The 27,457-nt window shown below is 36.7% G+C and overlaps 1 protein-coding gene across 6 annotated transcripts in view; it reads left to right on the plus strand.

Annotated features, from left to right (window-relative positions):
• UTRN (utrophin) overlaps positions 1-27,457 on the plus strand; it is a 538,953-nt gene that overhangs the window by 412,284 nt on the left and 99,212 nt on the right. For all 6 annotated transcript variants that reach the window (XM_081531053.1, XM_081531054.1, XM_081531057.1 and 3 more), the window contains 4 exons: positions 13,078-13,346; positions 19,324-19,470; positions 22,544-22,622; positions 26,003-26,063. In XM_081531053.1, the coding sequence (XP_081387179.1) occupies positions 13,078-13,346; positions 19,324-19,470; positions 22,544-22,622; positions 26,003-26,063 (556 nt within the window). The remainder of the gene's footprint in view (positions 1-13,077; positions 13,347-19,323; positions 19,471-22,543; positions 22,623-26,002; positions 26,064-27,457) is intronic.

Below are 27,457 nucleotides of genomic sequence, written 5' to 3' on the forward strand. Positions count from 1 at the left end.
CCTGAAGCCTTTTCTCCTAACTCCTTTTTTTCTATTATCAATTAGTGTCTCATAGTGTCATATGTGTATATGTGCATTTTATGATAGCTTATTGAGTTTCATTTTCTTACTGAGTAACACTGGATGAATTGCTCTCAGGCATCTTTTAATAAATGCCATTAAAAAAACAAGCAAACTAATTATTTCAACCAAATAATCAGTTGTTGACAAAGAATCTTATCAGGTACACTCTGCTAAAAATTTTCTTTTCTCCCCCCAGTTTTATTGAGATATAATTTATGTAAGATTATACAGGTTTAAGATGTACAACATAATGATTTAATATTTGTATATATTGTTAAATGATCACCACATAAGACTAGGAACACCTATCATCTCGCATAATTCCAACTTTTTCCCTTGTGATGAGAACTTTTAAGATCTAGTCTCCTAACAACTTTCAAGTATGTATATTTTAAACACTAAAAATCACTACTGACATTAATTGCCCTACTTCAGGTCCATACCATCTTTTGCTAGGACTATTGCAATACTTTCTTAATTGGTATCTCTGCATCAAGGTAGATGCTACCATGATGTATTTAAAACACAGAGCTAGCATTTGCTACCCTGGTTTAAAACCTCTAGTAGCCTCTGCAATGGGATCTGAACTCCTTTACCTGTCATGCAAAGCTGCACAGTGATTTGGCCTCAGTTTCCCTGGTGGCTCAGACAGTAAAGAATCTGCCTGCAATGCAGGGGAACCAGGTTTAATTCCTGGGTTGAGAAGATCCCCTGGAGAAGGAAATGGCAACCTACTCTGGTATTCTTGCCTGGAGAATTCCATGAACAGAAGACCCTGGCAGACTACAGTCCTTGGGGTTGCAAAGAATCGGACTCAGCTGAGCAACTAACACTTTCACTTCACTTTTCTATTTAGTCTCATGCCTCTCCCTGCTCCAAACTAATGTCATTTAACACCAACTTCTCATTGATGATCTGCAGGTAATGATCTTCGTTGCCCATCTTATTTTTTTTTCTCCCTATCGGTCTCTCCTGCCTGATCTCCAACTCCTTCCTTTGCCTACCCAGGCCCTTGCTCATCCTGTCCCACTCACTGAGGCTGTGTTTCACCCTGAACGCATTCCTCTCCAGCTCTTCTCCTTGCTCCCTGTACTGGTCGCCTCTCTGACTGTATACTAGTATCTGTGTCTGAAGCTCAGCCCTGTCCTTGCTTAGTGACCTCTCCCATTTGCTGAGAATCTGAAAGAGTGTGAGAAATTATCTGAGCAGCCAAGAGAGTATTATGTCGAAAAGATAGTGAAGATCGTAGAAAAGCCACTCTCTCAGAGGTATTAACTCTTACTTTAGACACTGTTGTAACTAGTTTCACTTGTTTTCCAGTGGATTATGAGTATGTACCAAGATGGAAATGATACGGCAGGGGAAAGGGTGGCAGTGAGAAATGATGTCTGGCAGTCTGACAGCAACGAGGAGAAAGAAAATTATAAAAAGGATACATAAGAAATCTAAAATAAAACAAACCAGAGTAGTCTTTGGGGATTTTTACAATAAAAGAAAAGCTGAAGCAATGAGCTGTGGTTTGTTTATTTTTGAAGATAGGATATAAATCAGTTAAGAGAAGGCATAGGAGTTTATACTATATTTTAGTAAACTTCCTTCCAAAATGGCAACCATACAAAAATAGGGCTAAATGAATGAAATATAGCCATCTGGACCACTCAGCTTCCCAGAATTACTCATTCTGCCTATGAAAGGTTATTAAGTCAATATAATTTTTACTTGAGCTAAAATTATCTGAATAATTATAGAAATTTAACAAAGTTCACAGCTTTGTCAATAGTTTCCTTCTCTTGAGTGATAGGGAACTACTTAATTTGACTTGAATTGTATCATGTCAGTATATAATATTTCCTTTTAGTGAAGTTGAATTGTTTTTCATTTGATTTTAACCACCTGGTTTACATCTGTTAAAAAGTAGAACAATGAAACAGCAAAAGTTTCATCATCATTCATACTGGTCTTACTATGCATACTCTCAAACCACTTTTGTATTTGGCTCAATGAATTGAGCAGGTAGTATAGTAAGCCTTTTTTAAAAAAATTAAGTAAAAACACAAAGGCCAAGAAAATACTGTGGTGCTGACCAAGGTCATCGGTTAAAATGGAGTAGATCAAGGAACAGAACCAAGCCTCTGTGTTGATAACCTTCCTTAACCTTGGGTTTGGGGGCTTGTTTTCAACTCATGCCTTCATTCTCCTCTCCTTTCTCTTTCCCTCTGCTCATTGGCCACTGATCTCCTAGCTCTTTCTTGACTCGCAGTGTCTAGAGTCTCTTAATCCTGCGCAAATGTTTCTTGGCTTCTTTCTTGTTCACCCAACCTCCCTGGAGGTTCTCAGTCCCAGATTTGAACTCCTTTGAAAACCACACGGCTGCATAATGAAAGTAGACGGGCAGGACAGCTGTGGGGCTTTAGCCCACTCCTGCCCCCACGCCTCTTGAGGTAGCCAGGGAATATACATACCTTCTCACCTATCCGTTATCTAGAGTTCAGGTTAAAAGTCAAAACTGCACAGGGAATTAGAGTCTTATGTCTGCGTCCCCCTCTCTACCCCACACACAGATGCAGGCAGGTGTGTATGCAGATGCAGGCGTGCAGGCACCCACGCACCCACACGTATTTTAGGAGTTGAAGCTATGGTAGCAATTATTAAACAAAACAATTAACACTGTAACGGTATAGTTCACCTCTAAAAGTGTTTAGAAAATTATACAAATGATTGTCAATGTGGGTGTGGAAAAGCTGTTTTCCTCTACTCAGGTTCTGATTTTAAGACAAAAAAAGATTGCATTATTTTGCTCATAAATTTCCCCTTGAGTCTTCTTTAAAATTTATTCCCGTCAAGACATTACTATTACTACAACTATTATCCTACTGAAGGCTGTTTGAACATTGTTTCTTTTTCAGCATGGTGTTTCATTTAAATGACAGAAAATAAAAACATTATATAGTATATATAGTATACAGTCCATGGGATTCTCCAGGCCAGAGTACTGGAGTGGGAAGCTGTTCCCTTCTCCAGGGGATCTTCCCAACCCAGAGATCAAACCCAGGTCTCCCACATGGCAGGCAGAGTCTTTACTGTCTGAGCCACCAGAAATTAATGGCTAATAAAAAACTTTTCAGGTAAAAAGTATGTATGGATTAGTGTCTTTCCTCTTTGACCTTTAACAACTGTGTATATTTAGTAATGTTTAGTATTTTAACTCAGAATATGCTAGTTTCTTTTAATTATTAAATGCTTCATATTATTTTAGAAAGCCAATTAGGAGTATTTTTCACCTCTGTGAAATCTCATTTATTTTACGATATAACAAAGAAATAATAAATGACATTTTTTCAGTCCACTATGTCAGTCTATTTTGTGCCAGTATTAGCAAACTTGTACAAATAAAATTTCATGACCGTTAATTGAGTGAAAAGGTGAAATTATCATAGAGTTTAGAAGTAACTCTTATATTGATTCTCAGTATAACATAAGATCACATAAAAATGATGGCAGTAATTATTTCCTTGCGTCTCATAAAATGAGACCAAGTTATACGTAACCTAACTTAAGTAATAAGGCAGTAAAACTCATGGATGTTTTTCCCCAGGGAATTTTTTGTTTTCCTAATAACCAGTTTATTAATTAGAACCTCACTCATTGTAAGTGACAGACACCCAGCTTCCATAGCATGGACACAGGGGGGAATTTGTCAATATTAAACCCTGTAACAAAATTACATTGAACACAAGGACACAGCTGGTCACAGGAACCAAGCACACAGCTGGCCCTTTCTACCTCTCTCCACAAGTTTTCATTTTCTTTGCTTTCCTATGACCTTGTACCTCACAATCACATATCAGGGAGGGAAAGCCCTTCTTTAGATCTAGCACGTTTCAAGAGAGAGCGGCAACTGACTCAGCTTGAGTAACATGGAGCTTGGGGTCTTGTGGGATTGGCAGACACCCCTGCCCACCCCCCCCACCCCCACCCCCCCACTTTATAAGCATCATGTCAGATGGAAGAGGAATCAATGCCCAGAAAGGAAGGAAGAAGAGAAAAATGTTAGTCCACATGAGTGTTCACCACAAGCCGACGTTTATCCTTGAATAAATTATAAACCTGCCAGGCACTGTTTCCTGAAATTCTCATAACAACTCTTTGAGGTATGAGTCCTTTACCACCCATTTGACAGATGAGGAAACTGAGACTTTGTGATATTTGGATGCATATTGTCACCCATGTGACAGAGCTGAAACACCAACTCAGGCTTGTCACATCCCTTGTTGGCCTTAACCATCATAGCAAACTATCTTAACTATTTTTGTCTACTGACAAAAAATTAGTACAGCAGTAAATATGCTTTTTCCTTCATTGTTACCTTTCCTTTACTGAACTATTAGGCTGCTTAATAGAATGACGTACCAGTTCACTGATTTCCTAGCACCAAGGGAGAGGGTGTTTAGGCAATATTAGACTTTGTCTTTTTAATTTTCATATAGAAACTTGAAGGATAAATAATTGCTTTCAGGTCTATAGACCAAGGCAATAATTTAATTAGCTTCTTAAGTCCAAGTTAGATTAGTAAAGTTGTCATGCATGAAAAAACACAGAAACATATAATGTTACTTCCATTTTCAGTGTTAACTACAGAGCAGCGATGTGATCCTTCCTATTTTAAGGTTCTATAATGTATGGATGGTTGTACTGAATCCACTCTTCAACTTTCTTTAAAATATAATGAACTAGTTGAGTAGCCCTAAGGACTGGATAAAAGTTTCAAAAACTTTTTTGCATGCTAATGAATACCATCATAGTGAAATTCAATTTAAATCTATGAAATTCTTGATGAAGATTTATATGTGAACAAAGGTTAGTTTGATGGACATAGCATTTTAAATTAATTGTTTTCCGTCTGTTATGGTCTTTCATCACCATTATCGGTATGCATAAATCACATGTGCCTCATAAAAAAAGATGGCAATAATTTACACGTTTGTACTTTATTGAAATTAACATCTGGGGTGTCACTCTCTGATTTAAACGTAAAGAATAGGAGGAGACTAAATGCTTTCAGTGCGATGTGTTTTTTTTCTTCCTGTTGTTGCTGCTGATCTTGAAAGCTGGTGTCTTCAAGAGTGAATTGGAAGCTTTGCTATCTTTTGAAAAGTGTAATCGTAGCCAAGGAATAAATTCTCCACTTTAAATTTCTCATTTTGACAGTACGTAAACCTAGGACATGCCTAACTTCTTTAGTGAGAATTGCTAAGCTTGAATAGAAAGCCTGGGACTTCTTTTGTTAAGTTGATGGATCATTAGCTGCTATATTCCTCAGGAAAGCAGCCTGGGGAGAGATGGGCAGCAGTGTGGCAAGAAATGCAAGATTTTTAATTGAAGATTCCTGTCCTCTGATCTTAAAAGTGAATTTTTTCCAAAACTAAGAAATATCATACATACATCTTTTTATTCCCTTGACCAGTACTTATTGAATGCCCACTTTGTGCCAGGTAGTGTTCTAGATGCTGGGGAGACAGTAGTGAACAAAACACATCCTTGCCTTCCTGGAACATACATTCCCAGCTTCTCTTCTCCCCCTCTCCGGACCACTCTCCTGTTTCCGGTGACCTGTTTATAGCTGTCTTGCACTCAAAACTGACTTGAATAAGTTATAAAATTGCCATTGGTATGAGGAAATTCAGGAAATATTCCATTACAAAAAATTGAAAGCTGGGTCTCAAGTGTCTTAGCTAGATCTGTTCCAGGACCATTCTGCTATTTCTACCTTTTTCCTTGGCAGCTAACCTTCTTAATGGTCTCTTCATTTTTCATCCTTAGCTCTATGCTAGGTTTATCTACTTTGGCCCACTTTGAGAGAAGGGTAGAACATTAAAGTATTCTGACCATAGCTCTACCTTCATTGATTTCTGCTCTAAAGTGCTGTTTATCCCTCTCCACCATGTGGTCTGTCTTCCTGTTCTCTCCATCCACCCCACCTCCACCCCTGACTGTCATTCATAGCTTGTATTTTGGTATTTGTGAAAGATTTTCCCTAAATCTCTTTACTGTAGAGTTCTTGACCCAAATGTTTCTGTTCACTGTCCTCTTTCCCTTAAGGATTTGACAAATTCTTTGGCAGCATGATGGATCCTTATCATGTTTATCATATACCTACTGAAAGGCTTAGGCTGTACATTATCAGGTTAATCTGCTCTGGTTATCGTCTTACTATTGTTATCCTTACAATGTATTCAGTTCAGTCGCTCAGTCGTGTCCGACTCTTTGGGACCCCATGAATTGCAGTATGCGAGGCCTCTCTGTCCATCACCAACTCCCGGAGTCTACCTAAACCGATGTCCATCGAGTCGGTGATGCCATCCAACCATCTCATCCTCTGTCGTCTCCTTCTCCTCCTGCCCCCAATCCTACCCAGCATTAGGGTCTTTTCCAATGAGTCAACTCTTTGCATGAGGTGGCCAAAGTATTGGAGTTTCAGCTTCAACATCAGTCCTTCCAATGAACACCCAGGATTGATCTCTCTTAGGATGGATTGATTGGATCTCCTTGCAGTCCAAGGGACTCTCAAGAGTCCTCTCCAACACCACAGTTCAAAAGCATCAATTCTTTGGCGCTCAGCTTTCTTCACCGTCCAACTCTCACATCCATACATGACTACTGGAAAAAACATAGCCTTGACTAGACAGACTTTTGTTGGCAAAGTAATGTCTCTGCTTTTAAATATGCTATCTAGGTTGGCCATAACCTTCCTTCCAAGGGGTAAGCGTCTTTCAATTTCATGGCTGCAATCACCATCAGCAGTGATTTTGGAGCCCAAAAAAATAAAGTCTGCCACTGTTTCCACTGTTTCCCCATCTATTTCCCATGAAGTGGTGGGACCAGATGCCATGATCTTAGTTTTCTGAACATTGAGCTTTAAGCCAACTTTTTCACTCTCCTCTTTCACTTTCATCAAGGGGCTCTTTAGTTCTTCCTCACTTTCTGCCATAAGGGTGGTGTCATCTGCATATCTGAGGTTATTGATATTTCTCCCGGCAGATGAATATAATAGAAATATTACAGTAATCAGATAATGGCACTTGATGGTGCGCTTGTAATCTGGTTCCTAATGAATTGTTACCAATCATCATGCAAAAAAGGAAATGGGCAGGGTTGTCTTCAACACTGATCATTTCAGAGAGATTAAATTGATCTTAATCATGTAATCAGAAACTTTGAGAAGAATATATTTTTCATTATCTTAATCAGAAACCTCTGGGTATGAAGGAGACAGAAAAACAGAATGGGGCTGAAGAGAGAGACAGAGTGAAGTCTAGTCGGTAGATATATGAGGAAGCTTTGTCTTTTTTTCCTGTGAATTCTTGTTGGCTAATCAGCTTAGTTTGCTTATATGAAAAATCTCTAGAGATAGCTAAACTTCCCAGACGTAGTAACAAAATCATTTTAAAAAAGAAAGAAATTAACCTTTACTGAAGCTTTTCTGTGTGTCAGGCATGTGTCAGTAGCCTTATAGATATTAACTGAAGTTCAAAGAGATAAGGAATATATCTATGCTATGAACATATAACTAGTTAGCATTGGATTGGCATACAAACTAATCCTTCTTACATCAAATTGTCCATGGGGTGAAAAGGCTACTCGAGAATTTTTGCCCTCTACTTGTTTGTCTTAAAATGTCCTCTTTATCTCTTGGTGAATTACATTAAGATTACAGATACATGCAAAAAATAAGCAAACAGTACAAATGAGTTGAAATTACCATACTTTAAATGACTTCATAAGCTTTATCCTTCTCTTTCACAGTAAAAAAATAATAATAATAATAGAAATGCTTTAATGGTTTAGGGTGAAGAAAGAAAAAATAAGTGGAAAGAGTTCTATTTAAAATTATGAAGTTGAATATTCTCAATAAAGAGTAAAATTGAAAATTCCATTCATGAAATTGAAAATTTCAATTCAGTAATTATATATATTTTGAAGACATAGTAGTCTCTAGACCGAATACTGTAAAACCAAGATGAGAAGAAACAAACATGCATGACATAAAGCTTTAGTATCTAAGAATAAAAAGTCACTATGGAGATGATGTGTTAATTCCAAAATTGAGAAAGAAAATATGACAAATGTGGAATATCTTAATTTAAAATAACTGAATTGATTCTAATTTCTGCAGGTTTCTATGGTATTTCATAGGGGGAACATATATTTTAATGTTTTTAAATGTAAAAAAAATTTATAAGCCCACAAGAGAGGGAAAAAAAATGTTTTTCCCTCTAATGTGAGACTTCTTTTAGACACACAGTCGCTTTGTTTTTCTTACATAATTGAATTTTAGAGGTAAAAGGGGCCCTGTGTAAAATCTTTTCCCAGCATGAGAACATAGAGTTCCCACTGATAAAACAGGTCATCTAGCTCACCTGGGAGCCAAGGGCAGGATGGGAGCAGTGCTGGTTGCAAGTCTTAGTCCCTGCTTCCAGACCAGGTTCATTTGCCATCTGTATTCCAGTGAAGCATAGAATACAGGGTAGAAAGAAGAGAGTGGTGTGAGTGCCATCCAATTAATTTGCAAATTTGAAGAATAAAGGGCACTGGACCTGAAAGAAAGCTTCAGGGTTGGTCATTTCTTTCTCTGCTCTTTCCGTTTTTCCTTCCTAAAAGATAGTTATCTACTCTTTATTAAATGTTTTGTAACCGACTCGAAGGACGTGGGTTTGGGTGGACTTAGGGAGTTAGTGATGGACAGGGAGGCCTGGCATGCTGCGATTCATGGGGTCGCAAAGAGTCGGACACGACTGAGCGACTGAACTGAACACAATAAATGAATTTCTATTTTAATTATATAAATATAAATAAATAAGTTAATATTTATACTACTTTATAACACATTATACTATATATAATATATAGTGATGAAGTGAAAGTGTTAGTTGCTCGATTGAGTCTGACTCTTTGGGCTGTACCCCACCAGGCTCCCCTGTCCATGGAATTCTCCAGGCAAAAACGCTGGAGTGGGTTGCCATTCCCTTCTTCAGGGAATCTTCCCGACCCAGGGATGAAACGTGGGTCTCCTGCATTGTAGGCAGTTTCTTTCCTTCTGACCCTATAATATAATGATAAATATAAAAGTAAATACAGTCCCATCCTCAGAGATAAATAGGAAGACATGAAGGGAGAAGAATCGGAGAATGGAGAGTGAAGCAAAGTACTCCCTCCCCAAAACATATATACACTCCAGGGAGTAGGAAAGTGACCTAGGAAAAGTGCTTCTGGTCTGTGAATTGTCACTAAATTTACCTGGTTTTATCCTGCTGTTTCCTCTGTCTATTAGCCTCTATTACTGCCTTTTCAGATGCAAATTAGATTCCCCTCTTATCACCAAGCTTCATTATCGGTAGTTAGTGCCCTGTGCTGCATGGGAATGACACAGAAGCTCAATGGGGTAGAAACCCTCTGTCCAACTTCAGCATCAGTGACCAGAGAAATCAATTTATAATCCAATAGACTGACGCTGCTCCATCCTGGCAACAATTACTGTTACTTGGGGAGCTTTTTAAAATATACCCATGCCTCCCTTCACCCTTGACCAACTAAGCCAGAATCTTTTAATACTTGGTCCTCGGGGATCAGCATTTAAAAACAAACAAGTAAACAGACAGACTCCCGGAGGTTCCTAATATGTTACCAGAATTCCAAACCACTGGTCAAAGAGATTCTCCACTCTTGCATGAGGGTCTTGAAATTTACTGCAAAATATTTATTTGGAAAATTTGAAGGAAACTTTGTCCTTTGATTTTCAAGTAACAGGAGGTTTTTTTTGTTTTAAGTCTGGATATCCCTTTATTATTTTCACCTTTTATGCTTTCTTGCTGTTTTGATTTGATTTATTCTATTTTCTTAGCCCAAATTGTCATAATTTGGGATTTCACATGTTGCTTATTACCTATTTTACAAAAGTTCTGGAAGGTTTTTGTTTGGCTTTGTACTTCGCTCTGTTCTTGATTTAAAGTATGTATTAAACTGAGATTGTTGCTGCAACAGGAGGCACTTTTATTCTGATTCTGTGATTAGTTAATATGCTTTCTTTCTGGCAAACAGATGGTGAATTGAACGTAGAACTTTTCTTTTGAGTAGCTACTTGAGTGGGGATTTTATTATAAATATTACAGAAGGACTGCTCAATCAAAAGATTTTACGTTAAATGGAGACAAAAAGTCACAGCCAGAGTTGGCTATTTTGTCACAGGACAAAGAAGCTGTGTGTCTCCCTACCAGGTTATTCAGTGACTGACATAGAAACAGTTTTTACTTTATCTAGAGAAAATAATCATAATTAAGTTGTCTCTTCTGAAATTGGCCCTGTATTATGTTTTTTACAAAAGTCAGTAAAACAAGAGTGTTTAAAATATATCTTTCAAAAAACTCAAGTGATTTATTAACAAGTACAGGTGTTGCCATCATAAAAATTATTAACTCCCTTTCTCATCAGGCTAAGAATGATTTTTTTTCTCTTACACATAGCATGTTATATTTATATAAAATATGAAAGTGAAAGTGAAGTCGCTCAGTCGTGTCTGACTCTTTGTGGCCCCATGGACTGTAGCCTACCAAGATCCTCAATCCATGGGGTTTTCCAGGCAAGAATACTGGAGTGGGTTGCCATTCCCTTCTCCAGGGGATCTTCCTGACCCAGGGATCGAACCCAGGTCTCCCGCACTGTAGGCAGATGCTTTACCATCTGAGCTACCAGGGAAGCCCCTATATAGTGTTGATATAACATATTTTTTGATTTATAAAAAATCTTGAAGGTTTAAGGATTTAAATAACATTGCCTTTTTAATGATGTACCTATCCTCACAGTTTTTTTTTTTTTTTATCAAGAACCTTGAAACCCTGACTTATAACAAGTTTGAAAATTTTTTCCAGGATCCTTAACTCCCTCCCTTCACCATTATACTGGATTGTGTATCTGATTCTAAGCATTCCTTAAAGCTGGACTCTAATTCACTTATTTTCCTTATTTATCTTTTACTAATATACTCAATCTGTCTATCATAACATTATCTATTCTTATAATCAATTCATCTGCTAAGGGATTGGTCATGTTTCTGTGTAGCCTCATAGCCTTCAGCAGCACACTTGGAGTTCTTAGGTTTCTAAGCTCTTCATCATCCATGTCATTCCTGGAGATTTATTATAGCTGTTTGCATCTAAATATTGAGGTCTAGAAATTTCTGGAAACTGGTTGTTGTTGTTGTTCACTACCCAAGTTGTGTCTGCCTCTCTGTGACCCCATGATCTGCAGCACACCAGGCTTCCTTCTCTTTCACGATCTCCCTGAGTTTGCTCAAACTCATGTCCATTGAGTCAGTGATGCCATCCAACCATCTTATCCTCTGTCGCTGCCTTCTCCTCTTGCTTTCAGTCTTTCTCAGCATCAGGGTCTTTCCCAGTGAATTGGCTCTTCTGGAAACTTGGATAAAAATAAATGTTCTGTCCGTTTTGTTTTGACTTGTAAATAATATTTAAATAAAGACAGGCAGACAGATTTGTGTTGCATAGAAAAGTTACAGTTTAGAAGGGCTTGCTCTGGTGCATCTTATCAGAAGTTTTGATGAACTTCAGTGCATTTTATGAGTGGTATGGAATGTTTTGAGGTGAAGTGGATGTTGCTAATGTTATTGATACTAAAAGATGGGATGTTATCACAAAGAAGAATATGCACTTCTATCCTAAAGTAATATACAGTTTATTTACCTTGATTGTATGTTTCTGACTTGCCTCTCTATTTCCAGGGGACAAGTATGAGAACCATCATGCATCAAACCAGCTGCTAGAAAGGAAAGGAGGCATCCTGGAGTGTTAAGGGTGTAAGGCTCAGGAGTATTTAGCTGGAGATTTCTACCTGGTTCAAGAATGTCTGTTCTACGACCATCAAGTTCCCCTGTCCTTGTCTTGCCAGCTTCTCATCACTGTTTCTGACTCTTGGCTTTCAACCTGACTTTGATTTCTATTTCCTTTGCTTATCTTCTGGACTCTTACCCTGTCTTACCGCTCCTGTCCTATGGCAGCATCTTGTGTTATGTCTGCCCTTTCCTATCTGAAAAGTCTACTTTATTTCAGAAATTCTGCAAGTCCCGTTGATGATAATGCTAAGTTGCTTTAGTCTGACTCTTTGCAACCCCAGGGACTGTAGCCCGCCAGGCTCCTCTGTCCAAGGGATTCTCCAGGCAAGAATACTGGAGTGGGTTGATGTGTCCTCCTCTAGGGGATCTTCCCAACCCAGGGATCAAATCTGCTTCTCTTTTGTCTCCTGCATTGACAGGCGGGTTTTTTACCACTAGTTCTTTACCACTTGGGGAAGCCCATGTCCTGTTGGTCTATTAAATATTTAGGGTGGTCCTTGAAGTCTTGCTGTCTTTTTGCTGAAGTATGTCTGAATGTGTTATACTTCTAGGCTACAGAGAATGACCTGTATTAAAGATGAACTAACTGCCAAACAGATTCAGCAGTGACGAAGTATCTATGATATGTTATTTGTATTTGTTGTATATATTTGTTATATGTTATTTGATATGTCAGTTGTATTTTTTTTTGTAACATAATAAATTGATCTTATTTTCTCAAAGTTTCTCTCATGACTTAAAGCTGTTTCTCTCCCATTTATCTTTCCCATTTCTCTAGAGGACAATGAAAAACTAACAAAAAGCTGTCTTTGGATTTTACTTAATTAAATTTGTATTAAAGATGCTTTATTTCTTGAGTTGCTACATTTCAATGTTTGCAAATATATTAAAATTCAAAAGTCACCCAAACCACAGGGCCGCTTATTACTCTGAGTGGCTCTTTTCTATTTTGCAGAAGAGCAGGGATAAGTAGAAGCAGTATGGAGACAGATTTTCTTATTCTGGCTAATGTAGCTTAGGTGCTATCCTTTGAAAGGTGGTATTTACACTTGACTATAAGAAAGTAGAGTTGATCAGTCATCCAAATATCCTTTTTTTCCCCTAAATTACAGAATTGACTCCTGAGGAGAAAGCCCAAAAGATTGCCAAAGCCATGCGTAAGCAGTCTTCTGAAGTCAAAGAGAAGTGGGAAAGTCTAAATGCTGTTACTAGCAATTGGCAAAAGCAAGTGGACAAGGCATTGGAAAAGCTCAGAGACCTGCAGGGAGCGATGGATGACTTGGATGCTGACCTGAAGGAGGCGGAGGCCGTGCGGAATGGCTGGAAGCCCGTGGGAGACTTGCTCATCGATTCACTTCAGGACCACATTGAGAAAACCATGGTCAGCATCCCTGCCTCAGATAAGGGATTTAAGAAGTCCTTTCCCTGGTGGCTCAGAGGGTAAAGAGTCTGCCTGCAATGCGGGAGACCCAGGTTCGATCCCTGGGTCAGGAAGATCCCCTGGAGAAGGAAATGGCAGCCCACTCTAGTATTCTTGTTTGGAGAATCTCTGTGGACAGAGGAGCCTGGAGGGCTACAGTCTATGGGGTCAGGAAGAGTCAGACACAACTGAGCGACTTCACTTTATTGTTAAATATAACACAAATAAAGAGAGCCACATACGTTATATAAATTGTTACAAAGGATTGTTATAAGGCCAACAGTGTTACAACATCCACCAAAATCAGGATATAGAACTTTTCTAGACACAGCAGATGTTTTCTATATGCCCCTCACCATCAGAATTCCCCTCTCCACCAAAAGAACAACTAAGGTGACTTTTACAATACTTTACTTTTATTTTGTGTTATACATTTTCACCCAGCTGTGAATCCCTAAACAGTATAGATTTAGTTTCATCTGTTTTTGTAAGAATACTTTAAAGTCCCTTATAATCTCCAGATTTCCCCTCTATCTTTTATTTTCTCTGCAAGGTATTTGTTGAAGAAACTGAATTGTTTCCTTTATAGTGTTTTTCACAACCTGGATCTTACAGAATGACATCCACATGATGTAGTCTGGCAGGTTGCTTTTTAAATGGGTGGCTGGATTTAGAGGTTTAATCAAAAGTGTACTGTTTAACTGGGCATTCTTTACTAATCATATCTTATTGTCTGAGTATATAATGAAGAATTATTTTGGCTATAAATTCTGTTTGTAATCAGATATTGCCCAGAGTTAAGGATGTTAGACTTCTGGTCTAGATTCCCTTTGGCTCTTGTATTCTAGAACATATCCAGAAAAGAGATTAGTGGAATTTAGGCAGTAAAAGACACAAATAACAGATTTAGAATGTATTGGGATTTGTGAAAAAGTAAAAGTGTTCGTCTCTCAGTCGTATCTGACTCTTTGTGACCGCATGGACTGTAGCCTACCAGGCTCCTCTGTCCATGAAATTCTCCAGGAAAGAATACTGGAGTGAGTTGCCATTCTCTTCTCCAGGGGGTCTTCCCAGCCCAGGGACTGAACCCAGGTCTCCTGCATTGCATTGCAGGCAGATTCTTTAACATCTGAGCCACCAGGGAAGCCATTGAGGTTTATAATAGCGTAGTAAACTATATGGGTTTCCCAGGTGATGCTAGCGGTAAAGAACCTGCCTGTCAATGTAGGAGGCTCAAGGGTTTCATCCCTGGGTTGGGAAGATCCCCTGGAGGAGGAAATGGCAACCCACTCCAGTATTATTGCCTGGAAAATCCAATGGACAGAGGAGCCTGGAGAGCTACAGTCCATAGGGTCGCAAAGAGTCAGACATGACAAAAGCAGCTTAGCATGCAGTAAACTGTATAGTAGGCAGTCATGAAACAATAAATGGATGAAAAATCAGACTGACATTATCAATATTGTGAATGGGATTTTTATTGCAAAAGATATATATCTTTTGTGCACAGACATTGGATAATAGTTTCCTTTTTGTTTTGCATGTGGTTGAATAGGAAAGAGAAGAAAGGTCTAGGAAATTAACTGAATCCTACTCAGGCAAACTGCATAAGTAAATATATATATGTGTATAAACATAGGAATATTAATAGCATTTATTGATGCTTAGTATGTGCCAAGAACTGTTCTTTAGCCAGTTTGCGTTGGTATCCTTTTTAACTCCCACACCAACCCAGCAAGCTAAGTATTATTATTTTACAAATAATAAAACTATAGATATTGCTTCATGCCCACACGGCTAGTAAATGGTGGGGTTTCGTGATTACTTTCTTGCTCTTCTCTTTCATTGCAGAGACCTTATTGATAATACTGTCATTAAGCTCAACTTTGATTGACTATTTGAATTTGAATCTTTAAAGGTTACATATTATATTTTAAACAAAATATTTATTATTAAAAAGTATTGAGGTCTGCCATCTTGCCATCTTTCATGGTAAATATACATGTTTCCTGCGGCCCTATGAATTAAGTAGGCTTCTTCCTGTAACTGTAGTATCCAAAAGAGTTAAGATAGCAAACTGAAAATACAACTTTTTAGGATAAGATAAGTTCTTTGGAAGTTGCACACTTCTTGTGTTTTAAAAGATGATTTTCAAACACTGAAAAATCTTTAAGCCAATAGATTACAGAAACTATGTTCTGTTGGTTTGCAAAACTGCCTTTTGGTTGAGTAAGAATTTACCTATTTGAATTTGAAAGCATCAGTTTTTAATATGAGATGATTAGTGTTGAGGGAAAAATGAAGTTATATCTGCCCTAAAAATTTGGGACTTGTTAATCCCATTTGACTGAAGAAATTACCCATCTCTGCATCCAAATCCTTCTGTTTACATTTCTGCTTATGTGTGAAAGCTAGGAAAAATACAGTTAATATTTCAGACCAAAGATTAAAATATTTTAGCATCTTACTAGGAAAAAAAGAAAGTAAAACCTAGGTCTCTTTAAACCAAACAAATAGATTCAAAGTTCGGCATGGTTCATATGTGCTCAAAGCATACTCCTGAAGTTATAGGCAGGTGAAAATAAGTACTGATTATTGCTAAATATTATTAAATATACCAAAGCCACTGGAAAACAAAATATTTTAGGGTGATCGAATAATTTCAAGTTCCTAAATTATACTTAATCGCTCTTATCTGTGGAGTTCACACCTCTGACAGGAGAAGAGCTGAGATTCCCATCTGCCCACAGGCTGCTGGTCAGCACCTTTAACACACGCAGATGTTTCTGTTTTTATAGCAAAGAAAACCACATAGAATTTTATTCTCCCATGGGAAAATGCAGCCAAATCATGATAAATTGGTTCTTTACATCAGAACGTATAGCAGATCTGAAACCAATTTACAATTTGCTTTATTTCAGAAAGCCCTTTAGTTTGGAGCTCTTAAAACCCAAAAGATAAACTTTCTTAATGGAAAGATTCCTTGTTACCATAAAATACTGGACCACAAAAACAAAATTAAACCTAAAATGCATTATTTGTCTAAGGGCTTTTAATGTTTTTACCTGTGGCCTGTAAGAAAAAAGTGTTATTTTTATGTAGCAAGGAAAAAAACTCTTTTCATCTCTAAGATTAAAAAGATCTGCCTTGAAGTTATAATTTTTAAAGAACTTTCACCATTGTTTGAAATAAAACTGGTTATTATTTAAAATTATATAAATCTGAGAATATTTTCTAGTATTTTATTGTTCATCATTAAGGCCTTCAAAATACAAAGATATTGATTTTAAAAGCTGATTATTAGTGTATGATATAAGGTCACCACTGAAGAAAGCTTGAAAGATATGAGTTCTGGAATTATTCTCAAACTGAATCTGAGAGAACTCAGGCTTTTTCAAAGTCCAGACTGAAAAATTCTCTTTTCCCACCCCTCTCTATGTCCCATGCTTCTTTATTAAATATGAATTCTTTAGACCTATAATGTCTCTGTTATCATACATCTTCATCATTGATCTGTATTTGTGAATCTGTTTATTTGTATAGATTCTGTCACCCATGAAAGATCAACATCTGCAATCATGGAGAAAAACTATCACAACCTGAATTCCTTCCATGCAGCAGCAATTTTCACATCTTCATGGGTTTCTGTTCTTCTATCTGATTTTGAATTTTTGGTTTTTTTACTTTATACTTGATTACAGAGGCATTTATTTAACCCCACCACCTCGATCATTTATTTGCAGCTGAAATCAAATGTCCATCCGAGGCCTGACTTTGAAATGCTAGTGTCTTCAAGGTTCTGGTGTTATTTCCTTCTGCACATTGACTTCTACGCTCACTGTTTCAGGTGTCATTTACACAGTTACCTCCAAAGTCTATATCTTTCTTTCTGTCTCTGGGCTCCAGATCTGTTCTTCTGACTCTCCAACTTGACCTTCTCCATGTGGTTTTTGGACATGTTCAAGAATTTTGAAATATTAAAATATATTCTCTGATTTTTTCAAAATTAATTTTCTTTTTAAAAACAAGATTATGTTAGTAATGTTATTTTGATGTTTACCAACCATAATGATTATTTTTAGCCTTTTCATGTTATAAAAAGAGGAACTGGGAAGCGGCTAAAGGTTTCCTTTTTATAAGCATGAAGAGGAAGTCAAATTAATATTGTAGTGTTTTAATAAAACCTCATAGTGTTCAAAAACACTTTGATATCTATTATTCATTAGCTAAACTTAGAGTGATGAAAGAGGAGAAGAAATGGGACTGAGAGACATATGCCTACTCTCTTAAGGGGTAGAGATTGCAGAAACGATGACACTTGAGAGCTTATTCTTATTCAATAGTATGTTCACAACACTTAATACCTGTATGTTTGGTACACAATTAATATTTAGCATAACAAAGAATTAAAAATATTCAATTGTCTTTTAATATCCCACTTCTGTTCCTGGTGCTCCATTGGCTTGTGTGTTAGTGTTACTTGCTCAGTCGTGTCTGACTCTTTGTGACCCCATGGAGTGTAACCCACTAGACTCCTCTGTCCATGGAATTCTCCAGGCAAGAATACTGGAGTGGATAGCCATTCCCTTCTCCAGAGGATCTTCCTAACACAGGGATCGTACCCCGGTCTCCCGCATTGCAGGCAGATTCTCTACTGCCTTAATCTTGCCTCAGATACCATTTTTGAACCTTCATCATTAGAAATGAACTCTGCCCCTCTTTTATTACTAACTTTGTGCTGAGTACTGGAGATTGTCTGTTCTCAAGAAGCTTCCATTATATGGAGGGAGATATTAAAATATGAATGCTTACATTACCAGGAACCTAGAGCTCTGATAAGAAATAGTATATAAAGTCTATAACAAGTGGTTCATGTGGCACAAAACAATCAAAAATGTCTGCCACTGTAAAACCTGATTTGTGTGTCCAGAGATGTGCAGCTTGGAAATCCTGGCTGGGTTGGAGATGAAGAATAGAAAGCTGGTGAACACATGGGCAGGGCCTTCAACCACTGGGATAGGAAAGGCCTCTGGGAAATCTTCCCAATAGGTGCCCAATAGGGCACTCCAGTGAGTCTTTCAAGGAATGGATGGAATCTAAGCAAAACTTTATGGGAAAAAAGATACATGAATGTAGAGAGGGTTGAAATTATGTGGAGAAAGGAGAAAAACTTGGTGTTTTCATTATTTTATTGTTCGTTCTCACAGGACATATCACTGTCACTGAACCCAAATATTTTTTGTTTGTTTTATTTTTCCCTCTTGACATACATCCCTTCAACCTCCACCTGTACCAGATCTCTTACTCTGCCCAAAACTGTCATTTGTCAGTTCTAAGCTTCGTTTACCTCTTTTCTGATAGACCCTGCACTTCCTTCCCTACCTCTGACCACAAAGAAAGGTCATAAATGACTTTGAAAGAGAGAAAACTTACCTCTTGGGTATATAATAGGAATGGATTTTACGGTTAGGAAAGCTTTTTGTACTGGCCACTTTCTAACTTAATTTTAATTAGAGACATTTCAAATTGAGTTGTTGCATCAGTGAAAAAATATTAAAGTGTCCATATGAAAAAATAGAAAATATGAAAGAAAGTTAAAGATAAAATCCAGTCTAGAAATTAGTATAATGGATAATAATGTTTTCCAGACTAATTAGTATAAATGGAAAATTTGAAGGAAATACATAATCATTTAAATGAGTTTGTGTAACAATTTTTCTCTTCATGAATCTGTTTAGATTCTCTGGCTTATAAAGGGGGACTCTGGCTGGTGGTCCTGGTTGCTCAAGACCTCAGTCAAGTCAGTTGTTGAGTGAACAGGTATCATAGATGACTTCTCGGCTGATCTTGGTGTTTTATTTATTTATTTTTTTAGAAAATACGAAATACTAGCTTTTGTTTTATTCTTTTCTGATGACATTATTCTTATCTTTTCTCCTAGGCATTTAGAGAAGAAATTGCACCAATCAACTTAAAAGTTAAAACAATGAATGATCTATCCAGTCAACTGTCTCCTCTTGACTTGCACCCATCTCTAAAGATGTCTCGCCAGCTTGATGACCTTAATATGCGATGGAAACTTTTGCAGGTGTCAGCTGATTCCTCTTCATAATCCAGGCTTACACCTTGGTCTTTAAGCCCTACCCCACTGTGCTACCACTTGCCATCCTTTTCTCTGTCTTTATGGGTTGTATTTAATAATGGATTTCTAGCATATGATGACATTAGTTATTTGTCTTTCTGTGTCTTGAACCCAAAGGCCTCATTTACTTTTAAATATAGATTTTAATGTAATTTTATAGCATTCTCTTCATAGGATTTTTGTAGAAAATTGCAAAAGGTCAAATAAATCACAGTAATTGAAGCCTATGGTAGGTCACAGAAACATTCTTTCCATAATGGCTCATAAAGGAGTCATTTTTCTTACTTGAATTGTGTTTTGTTTTTTTTTTTTTCTTTTGAAAAGTTAAGAAAGTTTCCATCCTTCTTCCGTTGCTTGCTTTTTATGTATCTTGCTCATTTTTTCCAGCTAGCACACTTTAATATTATAGTATTTACCTTTGGCTCTTAGATCTTAGTTGCTCTAATGTAGTTGTTTTAATGTAGTTGAGCATTTCAGTCTTAAAAGTGTCAAACCAGGAAGAATCTTGTTGAGTGTTACTAAGTATCTGCAAGTCACCACATATTCCAGTCAGTAAGTTTTGGCTCAGTCTTTGTAGAACTTTGTCACATTAAGTGTCCAGTTTCTAGGAGTTATAATAATAATTTTTTCCCCTGAAAAGTAGCGGGATAGTTTAAGTGAAAAGTGAAAGTGAAGTCACTCAGTCATGTCTGACTCTTTGCGACCTCACGGACTGTAGCCTACCAAGCTTCTCCATCCATTGGATTTTCCAGGCAAGAGTACTAGAGTGGGTTGCCATTTCCTTCTCCAGGGGATCTTCCCAGCCCAGGGATCGAACCTGAGTCTCCCGCATTGCAGGCAAATGCTTTACCCTCTGAGCCACAAGGGAAGCCCCAGTTTAAGTGGAAGACTGAAAAAAATAATGCTTACTAGTCTCTCTATATGTTTTGGACCTAAATTGAAGTGATATTTGACAAGATATATATGCAATTTTGAGGTAGCACATAAGACCATTTTATTTTAGAAGTATAATATTTTATAGCATGGTAGGTCCTGAATAAGTCCTGTGGCCCGCCAAATATTTTTAGTTGCTCAGTCGTGTCCATCTCTTTGTGACCCCATGGACTGTAACCCGCCAGGCTCCTCTGTCCATGGAATTCTCCAGGCAAGAATACTAGAGTGGGTAGCCATTCCCTTCTCCAGGGACTCTTCCCGACCCAGGGATTGAACTTGGGTCTCCTGCATTGCAGACAGATTCTTTATCATCTGAGCCACCAGGAAAGCCTCATGATAGGTCCTGAATTAATTCAACTGTTGAAACACCTAGTGGTTTATATTTTCTTCATGAAATTGAAGAGGTTATAAATGAGTATATAGTATTAAACAATCTTTTATGTCTTTGAAAAAAATATTAATCTGGAATTAGTAAAGCAGAATCTGTTAAACTCATACATGCTTTTCTACTGAGTAGAACAGAGAAGCATTTGACTTTTACTCTATTTTCCTTTGACTCTGCTCCATTTCTCTAATTCATTATCTTCATACTGGTATTGCTCTGGTCCATCTTGATCCTCTTGCCACTCTGCTTCTGTTGTTACCATCTGCAAAGATTAGAAGTCAAGGAATACGTTATGCATGAAAAAGTTATTCTTTTATCCTGATCTCTGAGCTTGGTAACCACTAGAGCTCAGATGTTGCTGCTGCTGCTGCTGCTAAGTCACTTCAGTCGTGTCCATCTCTGTGTGACCCCACAGACAGCAGCCCACCAGGCTCCTCCATCCCTGGGATTCTCCAGGCAAGAATACTGGAGTGGGTTGCCATTTCCTTCTCCAATGCATTCTTGCATGCTAAGTCGCTTCAGTCATGTCTGACTCTGTGCGACCCCATGGACAGCAGCCCACCAGGCTTCTCTGTCCACAGGATTCTCTAGGCAAGAATACTGGAGTGAGGTGCTCAGATGTTAGTTGCTGATTAAATATGAGGAGCTTAATTTATGCTGGCTAACATTGGTGTTAAATTTCAAGAGTAGCATCTTGTTTCTCTGGAATGTAAAAGTGTGCCATTTGAATGCTTTTGGTCACAACAAACCAAGTACCTGCTAATGTAATTTTGATAGCTAACCAGGAAGAAACGGAGGTACCCGGGGAGCCGGAGACACACATTCCGTTTAAAGGCAGCTGAAAATAAGATTGGCAATCTAAGTGGAACACCTGACTAGCACTACTAGACAAATACCAGGAAAAAGAAATGGAAATGTCAGTAGGCTGTGTGCAATTGTTATTGATTTGCAGTTAATTTCTCAGGGTACCAAATCCGCATTTTCAAAATGTAGAAAGCTAAGACTGTGTGTAAACAGATATATAGAGTGTATTATTCAGCTGGTATCTACTTGAATACTCCCAAGTCAAGATGATAGACGTGAACTTGGAGGAATATAAGTCATTCCATATTTATATGTCCTTTCACTCTCCATCTATATCTGTCATCTGTCTCATCATCATTATCATCTATTTTTTTCCCTTGGAATATTTTAGATTTCTTTTTATGGCCCTTTTTACCACCTTCCTTACAAAAGAGAGATGAGTAGCCACTAACCCCATGGCCACATCTTTACTTTAGATACTTTAGAGTGTTACTGCTTTTGACTAAAGTATTGAATAATGTCAAGACATAGATTCTGACAGATGGATTGGGTGTGAATACTAACATTGCCACATACTGATAGCTTTATTTCCTTGAACACCTCTTTAGGTCTCCATATCTTTATCTGTAAAACAATGATTATAATGAGTAATACTTATTCAATGTGAGTTTTGTGAGAGTTAAAAGAATTCACATAAAATACTTAGAATACCTGGCACTATTTACTGTTAATGTCAGGAGTCTATTTTCATACCCATACTTTGATTCCAAATTTAGAAGAGTCTGTACCAGCAATCATATCTTGGGCTATAGTACCATTTATTATAGTACTTAAATCAAGGTTATTATTAAGGTCATTCTTTTGAAATCAAATTATTTCTTGTATGTATATGTGCAGGTTTCTGTAGATGATCGCCTTAAACAGCTTCAGGAAGCCCATAGAGATTTTGGACCATCCTCTCAGCATTTTCTCTCTAGTAAGTACCAATAAGCTGATTTCCATTTAATTCATTAATTGAATGAATCAGCATATTATTTCACTTTCACTCAAAAAACTATATCCTTTGCTATAAATATATGTGCTTTATTAGATGAATATAAAAAAGAAGATCTCAACACCAGTGACCAATCAATAATCAGTGCTTATTGGTTTCTGTTTCTATCATCTGGTCATGGTAAGTCTTTGAAGTGAAGCAAAAATTAATTCATCTTTAGCTAGGGTTTTTCACTGAACCATCTGTTGTAATAACTAATATAGTATCCTATTGCTGTGCCATATGTAAAGATTTTGAACTTTTTCACAGTAAAGAAATCATTTTTATATTTAAAATTTTTAAATTAATTTTCCTACTAAAAAAATGCATGTTTATTTTCAATGCACCTGGAGACTTAAAAAGCAAAAAAAAAAATTTCCCCATAAATCTTTGAGAAGATTCTGGTTTATTAGGCTCATTGCAATCATACTTAGCTTTTCTTATAATTAAATATTGCAGATTTAGCCAAAGCACATATGTAGAGTTTTATGCAATAGTCTTCAACTGAAATTTTTCATTTTATGAACTGACTGTTCATGAGATCTTTAATAATTAATTTGAGCTCTTTATCACTCACTACTAAGGAAATTAAAGAATATCAGATTCAGAGTCACCCAGATTGAGATTAAAATATTAATTTTCCCTTTTACCAGGACTGTGAAGTTCATTTTTTTATCTTAAAATTACTAAAATAATACTTATTTCCTCTGATTGCCTTGAGATTTAAATAAGAAAACATACCAAGTTACACAAAACACATAGCACAGTTATTCCTTTCCTTTCCTTTTCTCTGGAAAACATATGTAAGCAAGCACTTAGTTTAATTTAATAAGTGAAGGTTGAAACTTAATGCAAAGCTTATTTTTCCAATTATGGTACCTTTGTACCTACAGCCATAGAGAAAACTGAAATGATAATATTGTGTCTTCCAACTAAATTTATTACATTTATATTTTCTCTTAATATTTGTCATGCTTGATAATTTGCTTTACCTCAATTCAAGGTCAGGCTTTTCTTACTCTCACAATTTCAAGAATCCTAATCAGTGATTCCTGATTTTCCTGTCCTGTGTCTCTAGTGCTCAAGCCAGCTCTCTCTAGCGTGTTTCTGTCTCTCTGTTTCATCTCTCCCTGTCTCTCCCGGGTCCTCTCTCATCCTATCACTCCCACACCTGTTTCACACACCTGAGCTCTTAGGTAGCCTGTCTTTGAAATGTTGAGTCCTTCCTGGAATATGCTGTCTACCTAGATGCAACAGTGCATGTCCAAAGTTTGGATACTCTCCATGTTTGTGAAGTAAATACGTTTGCTTCATTATTCATTAGCTATGAATTACCCCAGATTGCTTACACTTAATTTTATGGAACATAAAGCTATATGCTGAGACCAAAGTAAAGAGAAATTTAACATTGAGATGCTATAGTTATACAGTGTATGTATTTATTAGTATTGATGAAACTGAACACTTTCACCTGGTAACCATTCTTTCATAGCAAAAATCAAACTCTTGCTCTTTAGCAAGGGAAACATTGTAAAAATTGTGAAACTCCAGCACATTGCCCTTCATTGCCTGGCATGGACAGTCCAGGAGGTCAAAGTTATTCAAATCAAAACAATCATTAAAATGAATGGAGAATTGTACAAAAAAACCCAATTAATAAATTTAGTAATTGTTATCCACTGCTGCTTGAAATCTTTAGCTTTATTAAATTTCTTGAACTTTAACCATGGTTATGAAAGGAGCCTGTTTAGTTACGCACAAAATAAAGACTGACCTATTAGCTTGGTGCCAGTGCAGAAAAGAGGTTGGCTCTAATGAGAAATTTAACATACCTAGTTCCACATTATCATCCCCTTTTTATTCTTTCATGGACATAGTTCAAGAAGGAAATGCTCACACTTTAGAAAGAGAGGAAGGGTTGTCGAATAGAAATATTGCTGACTGGTGGTCCGAAATCCTAAAATCATATTTGGACTCAGCCATTTATTTTTGGGCAAGTTATTTCACGTCTAATATTTAGTTCCTCATTGTTGGCTTCCTTATTAACAGACATATTGAAAATGTTTTGTAAAGTTTAAAATGCTAAACATTAGTGAGTAAGATCGTGACACCCTATTCAGGAGGGGAAAAAAAAAAACGTCAGCGACACCTGGTTACATGAGAATCTAGTGATATTTGCAACACTTTAGATGGATTTGCCGGAGAAGGCAATGGCACCCCACTCCAGTACTCTTGCCTGGAAAATCCCATGGGTGGAGGAGCCTGGTAGGCTGCAGTCCATGGAGTCGCGAAGAGTCGGACACGACTGAGCGACTTCACTTTCACTTTTCATTTTCGTGCATTAGAGAAGGAAATAGCAACCCACTCCAGTAGTCTTGCCCAGAGAGTCCCAGGGACGGCGGAGCCTGGTGGGCTGCCGTCTATGGGGTCGCACAGAGTCGGACACACTGAAGCGACTTAGCAGCAGCAGCAGCAGCAGATGGATTTGCTTGTTTTTTAGTTTATTTACCAAAATTCCTTAAAGGTTATAGATGCATAGGTACAATTCTACTTAAATAAGTCTTAAAATAATTAGTTTAATGTAGAAAAAAAATTTTATAAATAGTAAATGAAATTGTAAAAAATTTGTACCTCAGTAAAACAAAACATAAAATCTCAACCATAGCGCAGTCTAGTGTATAAAAGTAGGGAACTGTATTTCCTGTGCATTTCAGATGAAAATAAGTATTTGGAATTCTTCTATCTAGATAATTGCCTTAGTTCTTTAAAACCTTTGGGCTATGTTTGATTTTCCCCTTTTAAAATCCATATAATTGAGCTTGTTTAAATGACATCTGTACTAGTTATTCTGTGCCTATGAAGCAAAGTAAAGAGTGTTATTAGTGACCTGGAAAATTCAATCTTAAGAAATCTAGTTTACAGTCTCGGTATACCTAGATTGTGGATTATACTTAAATTTTGCCTAGGTAAAATTAACTTTGGTTTTAGCTTAATCAAAATTTATACAGTGTATGTATTTTCAAATAAGTTTTAAATGTTGATTGTTAGAAACAATAACATGTGATTTTTTAATGTGATTTTTAAAAATATTTATATCAACAGGTTCAATTAGAGTTGGCATTAGAAATTGAGACTGTATTGTTTCTTTCCATGCTTTAAATGAATCTTTAAAGCCACTCTTTGTTTGGCCTAGCATATTTCGTAATTATAGGAATGCAGCAGTTCTCATTGAATTTGCTATAAAACATGTTCAGTTGTTTTGCATTAAGGCGTAAGACATAAGAGTTAGAAGTGTTTCCAATAACCTCTGTTTGTTTCTTCAGCTTCAGTCCAGCTGCCATGGCAAAGATCCATTTCACACAATAAAGTGCCCTATTACATCAAGTAAGTTGATTTTAATTCTCCTTTATGATACCAAGACAATAAAATTGTGTTAAGAACTTAAGAAGCTTTTCCCATGTAACTTTAAAAACTGGATTTCAAATCTATTATAGGAAGGAATTTATATATTTATATGGATATAAAGAATATATATTTAATATTTGAAAAAATTAGTTGAAAAATCAGACTGATATTTGTAATTCATTATATTAGGCTATAGGTAATATAGCTGATATTTTTATAAAGCAGATATTAAAATATTTGGGGAGAAGGACAAAATTCCTAAATATTCTTGACATAATGAATACAGTTTCTCCAATTGTATTGGTTCTAAGCCATTTTTGTCTCCCAGAAAATTCATCTAAAAAGTACTTGTACTCTTCTCATTTTAGTCCACCAAAAAGAAACAGGGTTTTATCATTAAAAAGTTCAATATTTCAAGTTTTTTCTCAACTTGTGGAAATTATCTGCAATTAGTTTAGGCTTATTATCCTGCACTTTTGTTGTCAACTTGACAATTTGTCCTTTTTTACATAGTAAGTTTTTCCATACTGTGTAACATTTTATAAATTTTGTATAATTTACACAAGGTCTGCATAGGATTTGATCCTTGCCTTAGTCTGTGTGTTGTCATTGGGCAGAATGGTAAAATACATCTTCTGAAATCCCTTGAAGTGTAAGTTATTGATTTACAGTGTGATAAAGGTGATGAAAGTTGTAGGTGAATCTATTTTATATATAAAGTAAATGGTGGCTTCTGTTTGAGAGAAAACTTTCACTATTATCTGGAGTTAACTGTGTCTCAGATTAGTCCTATGACCATAGGCAAGTCAGGTGAAGATCTCTCGGCTAAGTTTCTTTTATATCTTTCCTAAAGTGGCATGTGGTATCTCCAAAATTTGTGCCAAGACTAATAGTCTATTTTTCCAGTATCACTCTTCATAAAACTTTGTGTGTGAAATTAAAATGCTTATGAAATACCATTTTCCTATGAAGGTTTTATTGTGGTCTGAAAGATATCCTCATATTTAAAAAAACAAATAATTTTGCCATAGTCATAGCAAATATAATAAACAATATATGTTACATTGTTTTAAGACAACTTAATACTTTTATCAGTGTATAATCTACCATGTACTGGTTGTGATAAATTTAGTATAAGATAGCAAAGTGGTGGATTGCTATCAGATGTATGCAGCATGAAGGGAAAGAAGTCAGAGGCTCAACAAAATGACATCTTTATTAAGAGAAGATGCTCTGGAAATAAGTTCATCTGTACCATTTTTCTAGAGTCTGTATATATGCAGTAATATACAGTGTCTGTTTTTCTCTTTTTGACTTACTTCATTCTGTGTGAGAGACTCTGGGTGTATCCATGTCTCTACAAATGACCCAAT

This window comes from Giraffa tippelskirchi, chromosome 9 (assembly GCF_054371585.1).
Source record: "Giraffa tippelskirchi isolate mGirTip1 chromosome 9, T2T-mGirTip1v1.2.pri, whole genome shotgun sequence".
In the NCBI taxonomy this organism is placed as follows: Eukaryota; Metazoa; Chordata; class Mammalia; order Artiodactyla; family Giraffidae; genus Giraffa; species Giraffa tippelskirchi.